A 15,968-nucleotide genomic window follows, 5' to 3' on the forward strand; every position below is an offset into this window, starting at 1 on the left:
TACATGTACAGATCTGTTCAAAGTTTAGAGGGATTTCAATGCTTTATTGATTTTTGAAAGGGACTTTTGATAAACAGACATTATAAAGACAAACAACCATGTGCAAGTTTAACTAGAACTGTAGTCCGGGGACCAATCATACCCCCGCCGGCCATGAGGTTAAATTAGTAGAATAATGAAATTAATTGTAGTTTTGTATCACACTGTCAATTTAGCTTTCCAAAACTGGCAGTTTAATTCTACTTCTTATATATTAATTACATCTACAATGTATAAGGATTAGTGCCGTAAAGTTTATTTGAAATCTTATTGCAATTATATAACCAAGAACTAATCGTGATGGGAACCCATTACAAAAGTCCCCAAACACCTCCCATACTTCAGAGGACGCATATATGTGGTGACTATAGCAACGAAACCCATACAGTTAAATTTGAAGTCCCTAAAACCCCTATTTATAAACCAATTTTCGTAGACATCAAGCACTATCTAAATGTCTACCAATCAGAAGCCACTGTGTGGTTACTATGGCAGCAAAGCCCAGAGTTGAATTAGCAGTCCCCAAATACCCCTACATACAAATTCTCATCAAAATGACAATATCTAAATTTCCACCAATCACAAGCCTCCGTGTGGTTAATATGGCAACAAAGCCCATGCAGTTGAAACCCAGTCCCCTAATACCCCTATACCAATATTAATTGAAATAAAATGATTACATGTACATTTCGACAAATCAGTGGTCAGTAAATGGCGGCCATTTTCTTAAAACGTGAAACTAAGGCTACGAAAGTGACGCAAGCATATAGCGCCCTCTTTGTGCCAAAAATGAAAAACTATTGTTTTTGGAGAAAATGCTACAAAATCAATTATGTCTTCCATCTTTTTGAGAAAATTAAGCAAGAAGTTACCCTTTTGAATACATTTTGACCCCACCCTTCAGGCCCCCTGGGGGTCAGTCCCACCATCTGTACAATTTTTAATCCCTATCCCATAATGATGCTACCAGACAAATATGAGCCATATTCATTGCTTAGTTTCAGAGAAGTCGTTTATATAAATTTAGCCAAATTGACTCTGCCCCTCTGGTTGAATCCCCAACCCCCTAAAGATGCAACCAATCAAATTGTAAATTGTTGAGGGACAGACAGACGATGGACGCTGCTGTATGGCATAAGCTCACCTAGGTCCCTTGGACCAGGTGAGCTAACAATATAGCAAATAGCAACAAAGACTGTCATAAACCAAGCGTTTTATTGATCATTACAGAAAAAAAAGGAGATAACTTTCGCAAAAAATACAAACATACAAAAGCTAAATAATTGTACATTTTAGTGTACACAGGACTTATCTATTGGTGTACATAGGGCTGTTATTACCAGCCTTAGATTGATGACACACAGTTGCATGCCATATAACAATGACTTGGAACAGGACAAATCTGAATAGAGCCATCGGGTGGTTTCATTCTGTCAGCTCAACTTGTGTTGCTATAAAGCATACTTGTCAACTCCCTGTGGCCAAATCTTATAATACTTTTATAACATCTGACTTACTGCCATGGATGTAGCTAATGGGGCTTTCAACTTGAAAGCAATTTCCCCACAACACAGTGTTATGTATAGTCCAACAAAAAACTTGTGCTTTGGGAAAATTCCATGTAACTGAAGCTACACCGACAACACAAAGTTCATCATATGAAACAGAAATCCTCCAGATTGTCGGAACAAACGAAGTTAGTGAACATGGATTTGACTAGAAGATAATTAATATTAAAGGTTAATTGAATGAAGACAAATTGGCTAGAAAAGCGACAGGATGATACTGGGAACACTCAATGATACATGTTTTCTAAGATAGCTTTCTACTATCAATCTAGTATTTAATATAAGCTCATTATTATGTACATACATGTATACAAGATGAATTCTGCATGAAGTTTAAATGTAAAATTGGAAGCAAAATTGTCACAATTAAGCTATACTGATGAAGAAACATGGTAATAATATATATATATGTCTACAAATCTTCCATCAACTTGACAATTTCTTACCAAGAATGGCACAAAAATTTGACAAAGTACAGTATAAGAACTTGGCAATTTGAAGTCGCACACAAAACAATACCTATGAACTTTGATACTTTCACATGGAATATGAAGATTACATGATACATTACAGTGTTGACACACAGTATTAACACGCATGGCAGTCATGGTTTGTTTTGGTCCCAAACACCAACTTGCACATAGTATAAGAACAGCACTGAACAGTAGCACTACACTTGTACAGGGTGATAATCATTCCAACACAAGAGCTGGTGACAATAATACTCGTTATAAAGCATAATTTGCATGCAGTTTTTGCACACTGTGCAGAATTATTTTCACTTAACAAACAAACTTGCTCTCATTTTATGATGTTATTTTTTGTCTGTTTTAACAGAATGGAGTTATGTCCATACTTTTTTGCACTGTACACAGCAAAAGCACCATTCATCTTTATGATTAACAATCTAATCTAGGATTTTGTCTATATGGAGATTTTAAATGTACAAACTGGTATGCATTGCTGGGTGCAAACAAACCTACAAAAGTTTTACTACCAGACACTAAGCTACTACTTGTTACATGTACTTGTATACAGCTATTTACAGATTCAGGACTTGAGCATCTCTGTAAACCACCAAACACTGGTCTTAAAAAGGAGGGTTTTCCTAAACTCAAGTGTCTTTTCTCAGATCAATCTTGTTCACCATTGCCTGAAAAACTTTTTAACAATTCAATCTTTACTTTTGTCTGAAGCTATTTTACTACAACACACTAAAATGTGTCATTTCTAATGAGATGTAACTGACTAAAACTTGGTGACATTAATTAGGCCTACCCACACTCTGTTGGTAATTCCATACCCCCGGTGACAACTACTGGGTAGCAAGTCTATGATATTCATACTAATACATCTATTTACAAACGTTACATCCTTTCCGAGAAGGTCTATGATTGTAAGTTTCATTTATACTGTAACAAAAATTGCAACCAAACATTTTCTTAAGAATAACAATTTTGACATTCTACACGCCAAACAGGTAACAGATACATGGAATTCACAAGACCTCTCAAACAAAAATAGATCTTTTTAAAAAAATGAGTAACAGACTTTGCTTTCAAACTTTCTGTACCAGTATGACTGAAATCTTGGTCAGACTTCCAGAATTGCATAGTCGCAAACAATGAACACATCCATTTTGTTGAATCTCCCAGAACAAACACAGGACAACGTTAGGTAAGAATTTATATTGTCTATATTATCAGTTTCAGAATGTGTTCGATTCTCTACATATGTGTTGTGTTTTACTATATAAAGACAGAAAATAATTCTTTGAAGAATGAAGAGAATTCTGGTAAAACTATGCAAGTGTTCAGATATATAATGATACTCTCAGTAACTCGTTTTTAAAGACTTTTCTCTTCTGGCTCCTTATGTTTCTCCAAAGGAAAGTTATCATTCACACCAAACTACATCATCACTAAGTACTAACAACAGTGATTTGATTATATACCACACTTATAATACTCAGTGCTCTTAACACAACTCAAAACCAAAAATACTGTCATTGCACTGGACAATAATGAATATTTGGAGGGAAAATGCTTTCACAATAAATAATGTAAAACTGTGATAAAGGGGTTATGATACCGAGTCGTATATATCTCGTGTGCTGAATTATAAATGCTATAGTGTATAGTAAATTAAAGCTTTTACAAATGGTGAATACCTGAATTAATGATATGGAATGTAAACTAAACAAAGTACAAAAAATACATTAGCATGTTGTTTAACTTGTATATTTCCAAAACAAAAAAATAAAGAGTATTAAACAGAGAAAATAAAACAAAACATTTAAAACAGGAGAAGCTGCCAATCAACCGAGGAAATACTTGAGTAAAGAGGTAATGCATGCCATGTAAACAAAACATACAGGGAGATCAACATGAAAACTGACAATCACACTTTCTCACAAAAACAAAGTTGGTTCAGTGTAGATAAATAATCCTTAAAATTGTGCAGACATTGTTGTGTTTTTTTTTTGGTCCTTGCATTTGACGACACGGTGAACACAGGGCAGGGTAAAAGGGCGGGGTAGATAGGTAGGGGCTACACCCCTTAATCAGAGTTGGTGATCTGTAAGTTCAGCTTGTTCCTTCTGACCTCCTCAATTTTACGCTCCTGGAACACAAGTGAAAAAAAATATCAAAATGTTTGAACTGTTAATGACAAATTTCAATGATATGACAGCGAGTTTGTCTCCTTCAGTATTAGTTGTATGTTTTTCTCCTGTTATCGAACAGGTTATTCATAACACCTATTCTTTTCATGTTTGAAGGGAAACATGTCTACAATCAATTTTATGTGAAAAACATGAAAATGACAAATTTAACTGAATTACAAATGGCAGTTCTTAACCTGATTTTAATAAAGGAGACAAACAACATAATGAAAGTTAGATAATTGTGTGTGTGTACACAAGTTTACAACAGCATGCCCCTGTATTACTAAAACAAAACAGTGCATATGTCACCACCACAAACAACAGTTGGCCGGTCATTATTATATTCACTTATCACTTGTCCCATTTAAAATTAAGAGAAAGCTCTAGACTTCTGGCCTACACCAAAAACACCTCAATCTTACATGTTCCTTGAGCCGATCTTGCAGTGCTCGCAAGTGCTCTTCACGGTTCCTGAGAGCATTTTCCATCTTGTTTATCATTTTCTCTTCCTGTGCTTTGTTGATGTTCTCACTGGCCTTGCAAACTTCCTCAATATGTTTTGCCTATCAAATACAGTCCATGCGACAGAAATTAGCAACAGAAAATTTATGTATGGAAATGACAACCAAATCTTATGGAGTGTTATCTTCTCTTAAGTTTGCCTCAAACACAGAAAGCTACAATTGGGCACGAGATGGTAAAACAGTATTGCCTTCTTAAATTGCATCTGGATATTTATTAACTGTAGTAAGGTATTGAATAGAAAACTTATTTAGCTGTTTACTTATAATTTTTATGTGTAATTACCAGTCATACAAATAGGAGTAGACACATGTGGACAAGGGTACACATGGCAGTAACAAAGGTGTTTCACTCACAACAGGTTTACAAGCCAAAAAAAAAAAAAAAAAAGAAGTTTTTTTTGTAATGAAATGCTGTGAAATTACCATTAATTGAATTATTGCGATTAAGAGTTATAAAATAGTTTCTGGGCTATATATGTGAAAAAACAAATTAATATAACTATTCAATAATATGAATGATGGATAAGAGAAGCGAACTGAATAAAACACAAAGGTGATCAATAGGAGACTGGGCATGAGGATTTTTATGTTCAATCATGTCATTATACCATACTTTTGAAAAGATAATATCTTAGTTGAGGATATATATTCTAATTCTGAACCCATGCTTGTTGTAAAATACCAGATAAAACAGGATAATTTGAATAATGACATGCCCAGACTCTGTAACATGATAATGACAGGCAAACATGGATCTTACGTGATCTTTGAGGCGGACTAGCAAGGCTTGCAGTTGAGCTTTACGGTTTTCCTCTTTTGCTTCAAGTTTCTGATCAATTTTTTCTTTTAAGCTGAGATCTTTGGCCATACTGTCACTATTTTTACAAACTTCCTCCACCCTGGCCAACTGTTGTTATCAGACACAAATCAAAGACAACATCAATATCTAAAACAACATCCATATACTAATAGAAAGTACAATCTTCCACCTTGATCATTTCATATTTTTTTTTAAATGTTCATTATTACTTTGATCATAGTTTACTACTTTATGCTAGTGCTTTTATTATGGTAAATGTATACTATAATGTGAACAATTCACTGCCAATATCAGTATATATAAACAAATTGGGAAGATTGAAGTAAATTTGACAAGTCATACCAAATCCCATAAATCCTTATGGTAATTCTCCACAAGAAAAAGGTCAATCACCAAATCAGAAGATATGAAAACTCTATCTACAAAGACATCAAGATATATGAAAATCAAATGAATAAGTAACATACATGATCCCGGAGCTTATCCTGGAGAGCCATGATTTGGAGTTTTCGGTTTTCCTTTGTGATTTCCATAGACCTACGAAGCTTGGCGTGTGCAGCTCTGGCAAACTGCTCCTCCTGTTCCATTGATTTTGACATTACTTCCTGGATTTTTGTTTTCTCTCGTGCGGCAAATTCCACTTTCTGCGCCTCTATGGACTATTAAGTGAATGGAAAGCAATGTAATGTACAATCATCAGTCACACAAGTTTGACATGTGCAAAATTGATTAGGAAGTGTATATAGTCCATAACACAAATTTTAGTTTATAGCTGGTTTTATTATTATAATTAACTTAAGTTTCTTACAGAAACCAGGACTTTTATTCATCCTTAAAATTGAAAGCTGCAAATTAAGCACAAAAGAGGCAAATTTTTTACTGATTAGTTTCTTGGTTTTAATATAAACTCCTCTTTTCCCTTGCTAGGCATAGAGTATTTTGGACTCAATTGACCTTTTACCTGTTACACTGGTAATGCCTGTAGGCAATACATATATGTTAGTTGCATCAAATATCTCAACTGTTCAAATGTTATACTCAGACATGAGATAGTTGGAACTTGAGGTCAAGGTCACAGTAACCAAACAGCAGTGCACTGCACATCATAGAACGAATATTCATGCCCTGCCTACACTGCTCTCCGGCAGGGTATGAAGTCCCTCCCATTGCCGATAGTGTAGCAAACCCCAATGTGATTCGCATCGGGCAGTATTAGCTGTGGTTTAAATTTTCTCGGATAAAAAAACACATGTAAATTGATGATTCTGGTATCTATTATCAATATTCAAGCCACAAACCTGCACATTACATCAATTGTTTGACAATAAATAGTAAAATCCAAAATGAGCAAGAGACACAGAGATATCAGTTCAAACATACCGCCATCTTTGATACAAGCGTAAAGGTCAATTTCCTTATAAGGAAATCAAAATAAATTGATGCTAATGAGATTTCCCGCGAGATTTCAACAGAAAAACAGATTCGGAGTTATATACCTCGGCGAGGAAGGTCAATTCATTCTGAAATTATTTAATTATGCAAAGTAAGATTCGCTTTCTTCACAAGAGTTACAAAACAGTGGTTAAATATCTCTGATTATGTATTTATTTATCGTAGTAGCTTCATCCATATATGGATCACAGGTTCCATATTTGGGTTAGAATCCTCGCAAGAGTTCGAGAAGTATCATGGCGGATCACGGAGACAACTCCGAGCAGTATGATATCAGAATATGCGAATTAAAGATTTCTAGATTAGACGGTAGGCTAATACATTGCAAAATTGTATTAGAAATGTTTAATTATATGAACTATTACTCCAAAGTTAAACGATATCCGCTATTTGTAGCATTTTCGAGGTTCACTGTTTTGCTACATTACGAGCAATGGGAGGGAATCGTAGCTCTGACGACGACCATCTGTCAGAAATTGTCCGTCCGTCGTCCAGAGCTACGTTATCGCAGCTATACACATCAGCTTGATTCAATAGTTATATTATTTGACCTTGAGTTCAATGTCATAATGAACCCATGATGAAGAGGAGACAATAAGTACCATGGAAAGACAAAAATCATTATATGTCCCTACTTATGAACTTAACTGATAGATAGATCAATGTGTCCAATCACACTAGAAAATAAATATTAGATATTGTATCATAAATATGATATTAGGAGGATGCGTGGCAAAGTGGTAACACACTTGCCTTCACCTACGCGACCACATTAGCTGTCTCCGGGGAATTATTCTGGTTTCCTCCCACATTTAGATCCCTTGTTCACTTGTCCAACAAGTGTGATTTTTATAAGTTGATATTTATAACTTGTTTTGCAATTCTTATAAAGTTTACATTTTCCATTATAATATATAAAGATGGTGAGTACAGCTGATAATGATCAAATTCCACAGCTTTTTTGCCTGGAACTGATAAAGACACGCTGATTAACAAGAGATCTTTGCGGGATCTTGGTACCCACCATCATACAATTAAGTCAGTAGTGGCAACATTATCATTATTTTATATATATATATATATATATATATATAAATTGTCTTCAAATGTGTTTGAAATTGTTTTAGTATGTCATTTAACATTTTTAAGGCCAGTCATGTTGTAAAAAGAATTCATCTGCTCGCAACTCTCGTAATGAGTAGTTTAAATTTTTGACATCATCAAAGTTTCAAAAAACCAATGAGATGTGGCTATCAACAGTGATTAATTTGGGAGTGTTAACACAATACATACCTGTCTCCTTTCTTCAGCCTTCATCAACTTTCTGGCGATTTGATCATGTGTGAGTGGTCTGTCTTTGGGTGGTGAGACAGGTCTATATGAGGATTCCATGGCTGGCTTCAGGATGTAGTCATAAGCCACACCTCCATAACTCTCTTTGGTACCTTCTGTACACCAACACAAACATATTTAGTTATCAGATATATAAAACAGGAGACACAACTCTAAGGTCTGGTTCATCAGTATACCAGCTGTCACTTCAAATTCTATTTTACTCTTGAAATGTTACTGATGTTATGCGAGAAATTCATTTGCCACAGGGATATTTTATCAACAGAATAAATGATAACAGAAGGCAAACATGATGAATAATGAAAGCGATGTTAAGAATTCTTCCATGAAAGAAAAGCAACATTTCCCCATAAAGCACTCACTTGGTAAAAGCCTTCATGATCATTCGTTATGTTCTGCAGGAACTGCCTCCTTTCATTAATAAATCATTTACTCTTAAAACATTAACACTATAATAGTGTGGCTGGATTATCAGTGAATTTTGCTCAAATTTGAAAATGTATTATTGATTTAAATAACATAACTTCCTTCACATCTTTTCCTTTTCTGATAATTGTTATATATCATTCATGTAAAATAAACAGCACCAAAAACACATACTTAAACAACAATATGAAATGAAAACAAGCACCAAAATATAAATGTAATAAATAATAACTATGTACATATTGATAATAAAAAATCAATAATATGACATGCATAAATCCTAAAGATAGAAAAAAACATCATTTCTCCAGTAATATGGACATGCACAGCTGGTAAGATTTATAAAGGTCATTCCTTGACCACAAACATTACTGGCACAGGTACAGTGTACCTACTGTCAACTGTTCAAATTTCATCATATTAAAATGCACATTTTTTGTACATGCCTTTTGAATAATTCAAATACAAAACTAACAAACTTAAGTTAGAAATTTTAATACTCCATCCACCTATAGGGGCCTTGTGATTCCTTAGAATATGTTTCAGTTTTAACATACAAGAACTTGCTGGGAAATAGGTAGGAAATCACAGTCCAACTAAGCCATGTCACATCTGATTACACTCTCTAAAGAATCTAATATCAAATAAAATTCACACAAATATAATTCAAACTCAACACAGATAATCTAATAAATCAAGTTGACCTGCAATGGACAGTAAAGCAAACTTAAGTGCAAGACATTTCATAAATCATTGGTATATCTTAGATATATATGCAAGTACAAAAAGAAATCAAATGTTTCTAATGAAAATAAAATGAAATACAGCACTCACAAGACAACACCAAATTTGCATGATGACATGCAAGACTTGTGTGTGAAATGGTACTGACTTTCACCTTTCCCCTTCCATACTATTATAGCATCGAACGCTCGTTTGTTTGGATGAACCTGTGGGTGGATAGCTGGCTTTTTTGGAACTGTATGTCGCATACACGAGAATATGTTCAGCCAATTACTGCAAACTGTCGATTGAAAAGAACAGGATTAGTAATGAAAGAGGTCGACATGTTAGTAATACAGAAAATGTCATGTTAGTAATGCTTCATATCAACAGAAAATTAACATATTAGTACTGGCAGTATGTTATACTTATAGCAATAGAAAATGTCATGTTAGTAATGCTTCCTATCAACAGAAAATTAACATATTAGTACTAGTAGTATGTTATACTTATAGCAATAGAAAATGTCATGTTAGTAATGCTTTATATCAACAGAAAATTAACATATTAGTACTAGTAGTATGTTATACTTATAGCAATAGAAAATGTCATGTTAGTAATGCTTCCTATCAACAGAAAATTAACATATTAGTACTGGTAGTATGTTATACTTATAGCAATAGAAAATGTCATGTTAGTAATGCTTTATATCAGCAGAAAATTGACATATTAGTACTGGTAGTATGTTATACTTATAGCAATAGAAAACGTCATGTTAGTATTACAGAAAAAAGATACATATGTTAGCATAAACTATGTTAAAAAGTGGAAGTCAGAAAAAAGATAAATATTCACTATATTCTAGCCATCTTATACACAAGATCCTGTTAGGTGTAAAACAGGAATAAATCACTTTCTTTCCTCAATATATACCTCTTTGCTAAATTTATGACTTGTAAGGATGTAATCAGCTAAACAAACAAGTACATACTAGAACATTGTTTCTTTTTATCATAAAATACCGGCTCTCTTTACTAATAAGTGAAAGTCATTTCCTGATAATTAATCAGAACTCTGTATTTTTTTTTATATTGGATACCCAAAAACAAAATAATGCTACTACTCTGTGTTAACACATTTTGACTTCTTGACCCTTTTTGTCCCTGTATTTTTTTTTATATTGGATACCCAAAAACAAAATAATGCTACTACTCTGTGTTAACACATTTTGACTTCTTGACCCTTTTTGTCCCTATCCCTTAGTGGGGACCATATAATTCACAATTTTGGTTGACCTTTGGCCATGGGTTTCTGCCAAATTTCATTATAATTGGCTCAGGGGTTTCTGAAAACAGAGGACGCAGGAGGACAGACAAAAGGTCACTTGAGACTTTGTGTATCAGATGACCTAAAAAAGCAATTTTGTAAAGATTTGAATTTCTTTTTTTAATGTTTCATAAAGTAGTATTGTAGATGTACATCAAAGACAAACCACAAAACAATTTTATAATTCATATTCATTCAAAAGCTTCTGTTAGTTACAGATTTGTAATTTGCAAAAAAACCCAAGAATAGTCCATTTTCTGAAAAACATATTCCTTTTCCAATTCAAAAGTGCTGTTCAGTTGTTTGATAATGAACTAATAATATATCTTCAAACACAGCCCTTTAACGTTCACTACCAAATCTAGTTACAACTTATTTCATCGTGGAAAATCATTCTGGTCTATACACAAAGGAATCCCCGAATTACCAAATGAATAAACATTTAGATTCCTGTCTTTGCATACAAACTAGGTTTGATTCTGTGCCCAGTTTGTATATATGGCTATGATCAAGATTAAATGACAAGTACATTTGGCTTTGCTAGCCACAGGAGCAGAACAAAATCCTGAATTTCCCTTTTCATCCCGGAAAGTAGTCAAATTGGAGATCACTCTCCCCCGAGTAGCATTAGGATCCTTCCCAACCAAGTATCCCTGACAAAAATTAGATGTTCACATGATGTCCTCCCAACCTGTATTGTTGACATTTCCAAGTTGTGGTCTAGGGACACACAATAAGGCACTTACAGGAGTGATGTTGACCTACTGTATGAAGACAACATATGGCCTGATGTACAGTTATCTCTGGGTTGGCAGCGCTATAAACTCTAATGTGTGTTCTCTATTATTTTTTATTGATGTGGCCTGTCTAAGCTAGTGTGGCCAACATTTTAACCGCTATTTCCTATTCTGTCATACTCCCATCACTCCAGATAGCCATAGCAGAAATACTAGCAAATATGAATTAAAGATGATGTGGGTTTTTATTGAAATCCTCCCTCATATGTTCTGAGGGAAATGTTTTGGGCAATGCTCCAAAAACCTCCAATGATCTGACCATTTATAGGGTATCCTTTCTGACATGACTACCAGTTCATAAATCGATACACTTTTGCCATTTCTGTAGTTTTATCAGGAACCTTATATTTTGTGGCTAGACTCCAAATGTATACAAAAATATACACAAAACTTGACAAAAAAGCTTTTGTTGCATTTGGTAGTCTATTTTTTCAAAACATGTATGCAAATCACTTAATTTTGCTGATAATTCTAATTTTCTAGAGACAGCGTGGTCAGTCTAATGAGTCCAGTATATATACATCTAGATGTATAAAATACTATACTGCAAAGCACTAAAGCATTAATTAAACTGTGCAAGATAATATATAAAACAGTCCATATCAAATTATTTATTTAAGATTTCATCTTTTATTAACTAAACAAGACCACCTGGCTCTACAGCAAATTTGCAGTTGATTGAGGTCATTTCTACAGATACTATGCTGATAACCACTTTATTCAAATATCAGAGTAAGCTAGATTTATTCATGTCAATATATTTTCTAGTCCTTCATTCCAGAATACTATTGACCTAAGATCAGGTCTTGGTAACTCTTGGCTCTAAGCATGCTACAGACAGGCCCAACATCAAGTCCCTGGGCCTCTTGGTTATTGAGAAGAAGTCGTTTAAAGATTTTAGCCTATTTGACCCATGTGACCTTGAATGAAGGTCAAGGTAATCTATTTGAACAAACTTGGTAGCCCTTCACCCCAGCATGCTTCAGGTTCAATATCAAGTCCCTGGGCCTCTTGGTTATTGAGAAGAAGTTGTTTGAAGATTATAACCTATTTGACCCATGTGACCTTGAATGAAGGTCAAGGACATTTATTTGAACAAACTTGGTAGCCCTTCATCCCAGCATGCTACAGGCCCAATATCAAGTCTCTGGGCCTCTTGGTTATTGAGAAGTTGTTTGAAGATTATAGCCTATTTCACCTCTGTGACCTTGAATGTAGGTCAAGGTCATTTCTTTGAACAAACTTTGTAGCCCTTCACCCCAGCATGCTACAGGTCCAATATCAAGTCCCTGGGCCTCTTGGTAATTGAGAAGAAGTTGTTTAAATGAAAAGTTGACGCCGGACGCTGCACCACAGCATAACCTCACTTGCCCTTTGGGCAGGTGAGCTAACAATCCATAATTGAATGAAAACATATATTGAATTATTTTAATTTCATTAGCTTAAAAGTCTTAAATACATTTGTGAAATGAAGGCCTCAGAGTGCCACCAGAGACCAACTTCTCCCATTTCCAAAATAAGGTTCACAACACAGGAAAAGATGGATTTTTTGGGGAAGAGTATCAGAAGACTTTATATAACCACAGATGCATGAGTGTCATAGATTATACTTTCCACTTAATAAACTATTTATATAGCTAAATATGCAGGCACTGAATCATGTGCACACACACTGCAAACAGAAGCGAGTCCATCATGTAAGATCTCTGGACAGAATCAATAAGCTGCTCGGTTTTCGCCAGGATTGGCTTAAAAATATACAATAAAGATGCATGGTTAACTCTGGAATATAACTACAGAAAACAAGAATTCCACAAAATGAAATGTCTTGCCTGTCCAGCTTTGTCAGTATATTAAGTTTTAAGCAAACTTCCAAAATTCCAGAATAATGGACCATAAGTTCTGGATGATATTCCATAAATGAAGGCTGTGTTGAGATGTCCACTGTGATCTAAATTTATACCAAGGTTTGAGCAACAGAGTGAAATGTAAAACTTTCTGCTGGAAAAGTAACACTGTAGTCTCTTTGCTAAGCAGTCGAGACACTGATTTTTTTTTTTACAGTATTATTTAATTCTATAATCTTTTTATAATCTACGTTTATCTAATATACATTCCTTAATTGACTGTGACAACTGCCCAAACACAATGTTATCATTGATACTGTTTGAGTAATTATCTACCCAAAGGGATGATAGGTATTATGACTTAAGCTTAATTTCCTGCTTCTAGTTGTTCTGGTAAACCATATAATTACATGTGACCATTAACGGTGCAGCTCTAATGAAATTTTTGAATTCTGGTGTTCTTTTTTATTACTGCTGCAGGGACTCTGTAATGATATTAAACCATAACCAGGATTTCTACTGCTGTGTTGGATGGTAGCAGATGGCAACAGGCTTTGAGAATAAATTTATCTTGCTTCAGACATGGGGTAGTATTGTGGTATTATTCTTGCAAGCACAAATAATCTGGTCGACCTGCAATACATGGTGCAGCAAACCCTATGCTTTCTGTTGTTGTCTGAACCTGCAGCATGCCCATCAGACTTGCCAAGACATGGGCAGTGATCCAAAGTGGCACATCAATATAATGTCTGGTTCTAGTAACAAAGAAGTAAACAGACTCTCCAGGAACAGTCAGAGAGGCTACACAACTCCAACAACTTGACACCTCAGCAGACAGTGAGAACAACATAAAACTGAAGTCCTTCACACCATGTACAGCTGGTCACCACTAAACTGTAGTCCTTCACACTATGTACAACTGGTCACCACTATACTGTAGTCCTTCACACCATGTACAGCTGGTCATCACTATACTGTAGTCCTTCACACTATGTACAACTGGTCACCACTATACTGTAGTCCTTCACACTATGTACAACTGGTCACCACTAAACTGTAGTCCTTCACACTATGTACAACTGGTCACCACTATACTGTAGTCCAAACTTGAGTCCTTCACACCATATACGGCTGGTCACCACTATACTGTAGTCATATTGAGAATCAATTGTATTCTTCAACAGTGTTTTCTTTTATATCCCCCCCACCCCTGATATTTGCAAAATAATTCTTTTTATAGTACTGACTATATTTTTATAGTTTGAAATGGTTGTCCATGGTTGCCAATCTACCATGGTATGGTAGATTTTCTTATAGTACAATCATCTTTAAGTGCAGTAACCCGGTAAAAGTTGAATGACATTCCTTTATTGAGAATCTGTGTATACTGTTCATAGTACAGTTCCTATGCCTTGTTATTTTCACGACATTTTGGCAACCACATTTACCAAGGCAACTTTTGGTCAACTAGAAAATGTCTAAAGACATAAGTAATGTTAGTCATACCTTAATACCCCTATGTACCAAATTTGGTCGAAATCGGACAATATCTAAATTCTGACCAATCACAGACCGCTATTTGCATTAGCATGTTTATCATGGTAACAAACCAATATATATAGTGTTGTTCGGCATATCCTAATAGTACCCCTTTATACCAAATTTGGTCAAAATCAGACAATATCTAAATATTGATTATTCAGAGGCCCAGATTGTGTTGCCATGGTGATAGTTTTGGAAACAAATATGTCAAATTATCTGCTTGTTTTACTTACAACTTCTGACCAAAGATGAATAAAATCAGCAAACGACTGAGCAGTTATAACTCTTTATTGGAAAACATGTTTGTAGTAACCAGTTATTGGCAGTTACCATAGCAAATTTAAAAATATTATAAATGTATAACAAGAGGCCCATGGGGCCTGTATTGCTCACCTGGTTGGATTGGACCAAATGTCAAAATAATGTTCATATTGAATTTGTTTTATTTGTAAATCTCTAACAATGCTATATATATATCTATGGTTATAGTGTGGGAATCCGAACTGCTTTAAAGATTAATGAAGTACAGACTCTCTAAAGGTCTGAAAGACCTCAAGAATTGTTTTTAGAACATACATGCATTCATCACTTTATAACTAGTAGCGATTTAAAGGAATTACCTCTATTTCCCCTATTGGGCCCCACCCTTTTGGCCCCTCGGGGGGGTCAGAGTCACCATTTATGCAAAATGTGTTCCTCTTTCCCCAAGGATGTTTCTGACCAAATTGGGTTCAAATCCATTCATAACTTTATGACTAATAGCGATTTAAAGGAATTACCTCTATTTCCCCTATTGGGCCCCGCCCCTTTGGTCCCTTTGGGGTCAGAGCCATCATTTATGCAAAATCTGTTCCCCTTCCCCAAGGATATTTCTGACCAAATTGGG

At 34.9% G+C, this 15,968-nt stretch overlaps 1 protein-coding gene across 5 annotated transcripts in view; it reads right to left on the reverse strand.

Annotated features, from left to right (window-relative positions):
* Positions 1–1,240: 1,240 nt before the first annotated feature.
* Positions 1,241–15,968, reverse strand: part of LOC117325574 (stathmin-like) — a 40,902-nt gene continuing 26,174 nt past the window's right edge. For 2 of the 5 annotated variants that reach the window (XM_033881903.1, XM_033881904.1), the window contains 6 exons: positions 9,740–9,871; positions 8,362–8,516; positions 6,084–6,275; positions 5,557–5,703; positions 4,695–4,835; positions 1,241–4,229 (listed from right to left, as the gene is read on the reverse strand). In XM_033881903.1, coding sequence (XP_033737794.1) covers positions 4,167–4,229; positions 4,695–4,835; positions 5,557–5,703; positions 6,084–6,275; positions 8,362–8,516; positions 9,740–9,871 — 830 coding nt within the window. In that variant the 3' untranslated portion in view covers positions 1,241–4,166. The remainder of the gene's footprint in view (positions 4,230–4,694; positions 4,836–5,556; positions 5,704–6,083; positions 6,276–8,361; positions 8,517–9,739; positions 9,872–15,968) is intronic. The other 3 variants (XM_033881906.1, XM_033881907.1, XM_033881905.1) reach the window with 2 other exon arrangements.

This window comes from Pecten maximus, chromosome 4, assembly GCF_902652985.1.
Source record: "Pecten maximus chromosome 4, xPecMax1.1, whole genome shotgun sequence".
Lineage (NCBI taxonomy): Eukaryota > Metazoa > Mollusca > Bivalvia > Pectinida > Pectinidae > Pecten > Pecten maximus.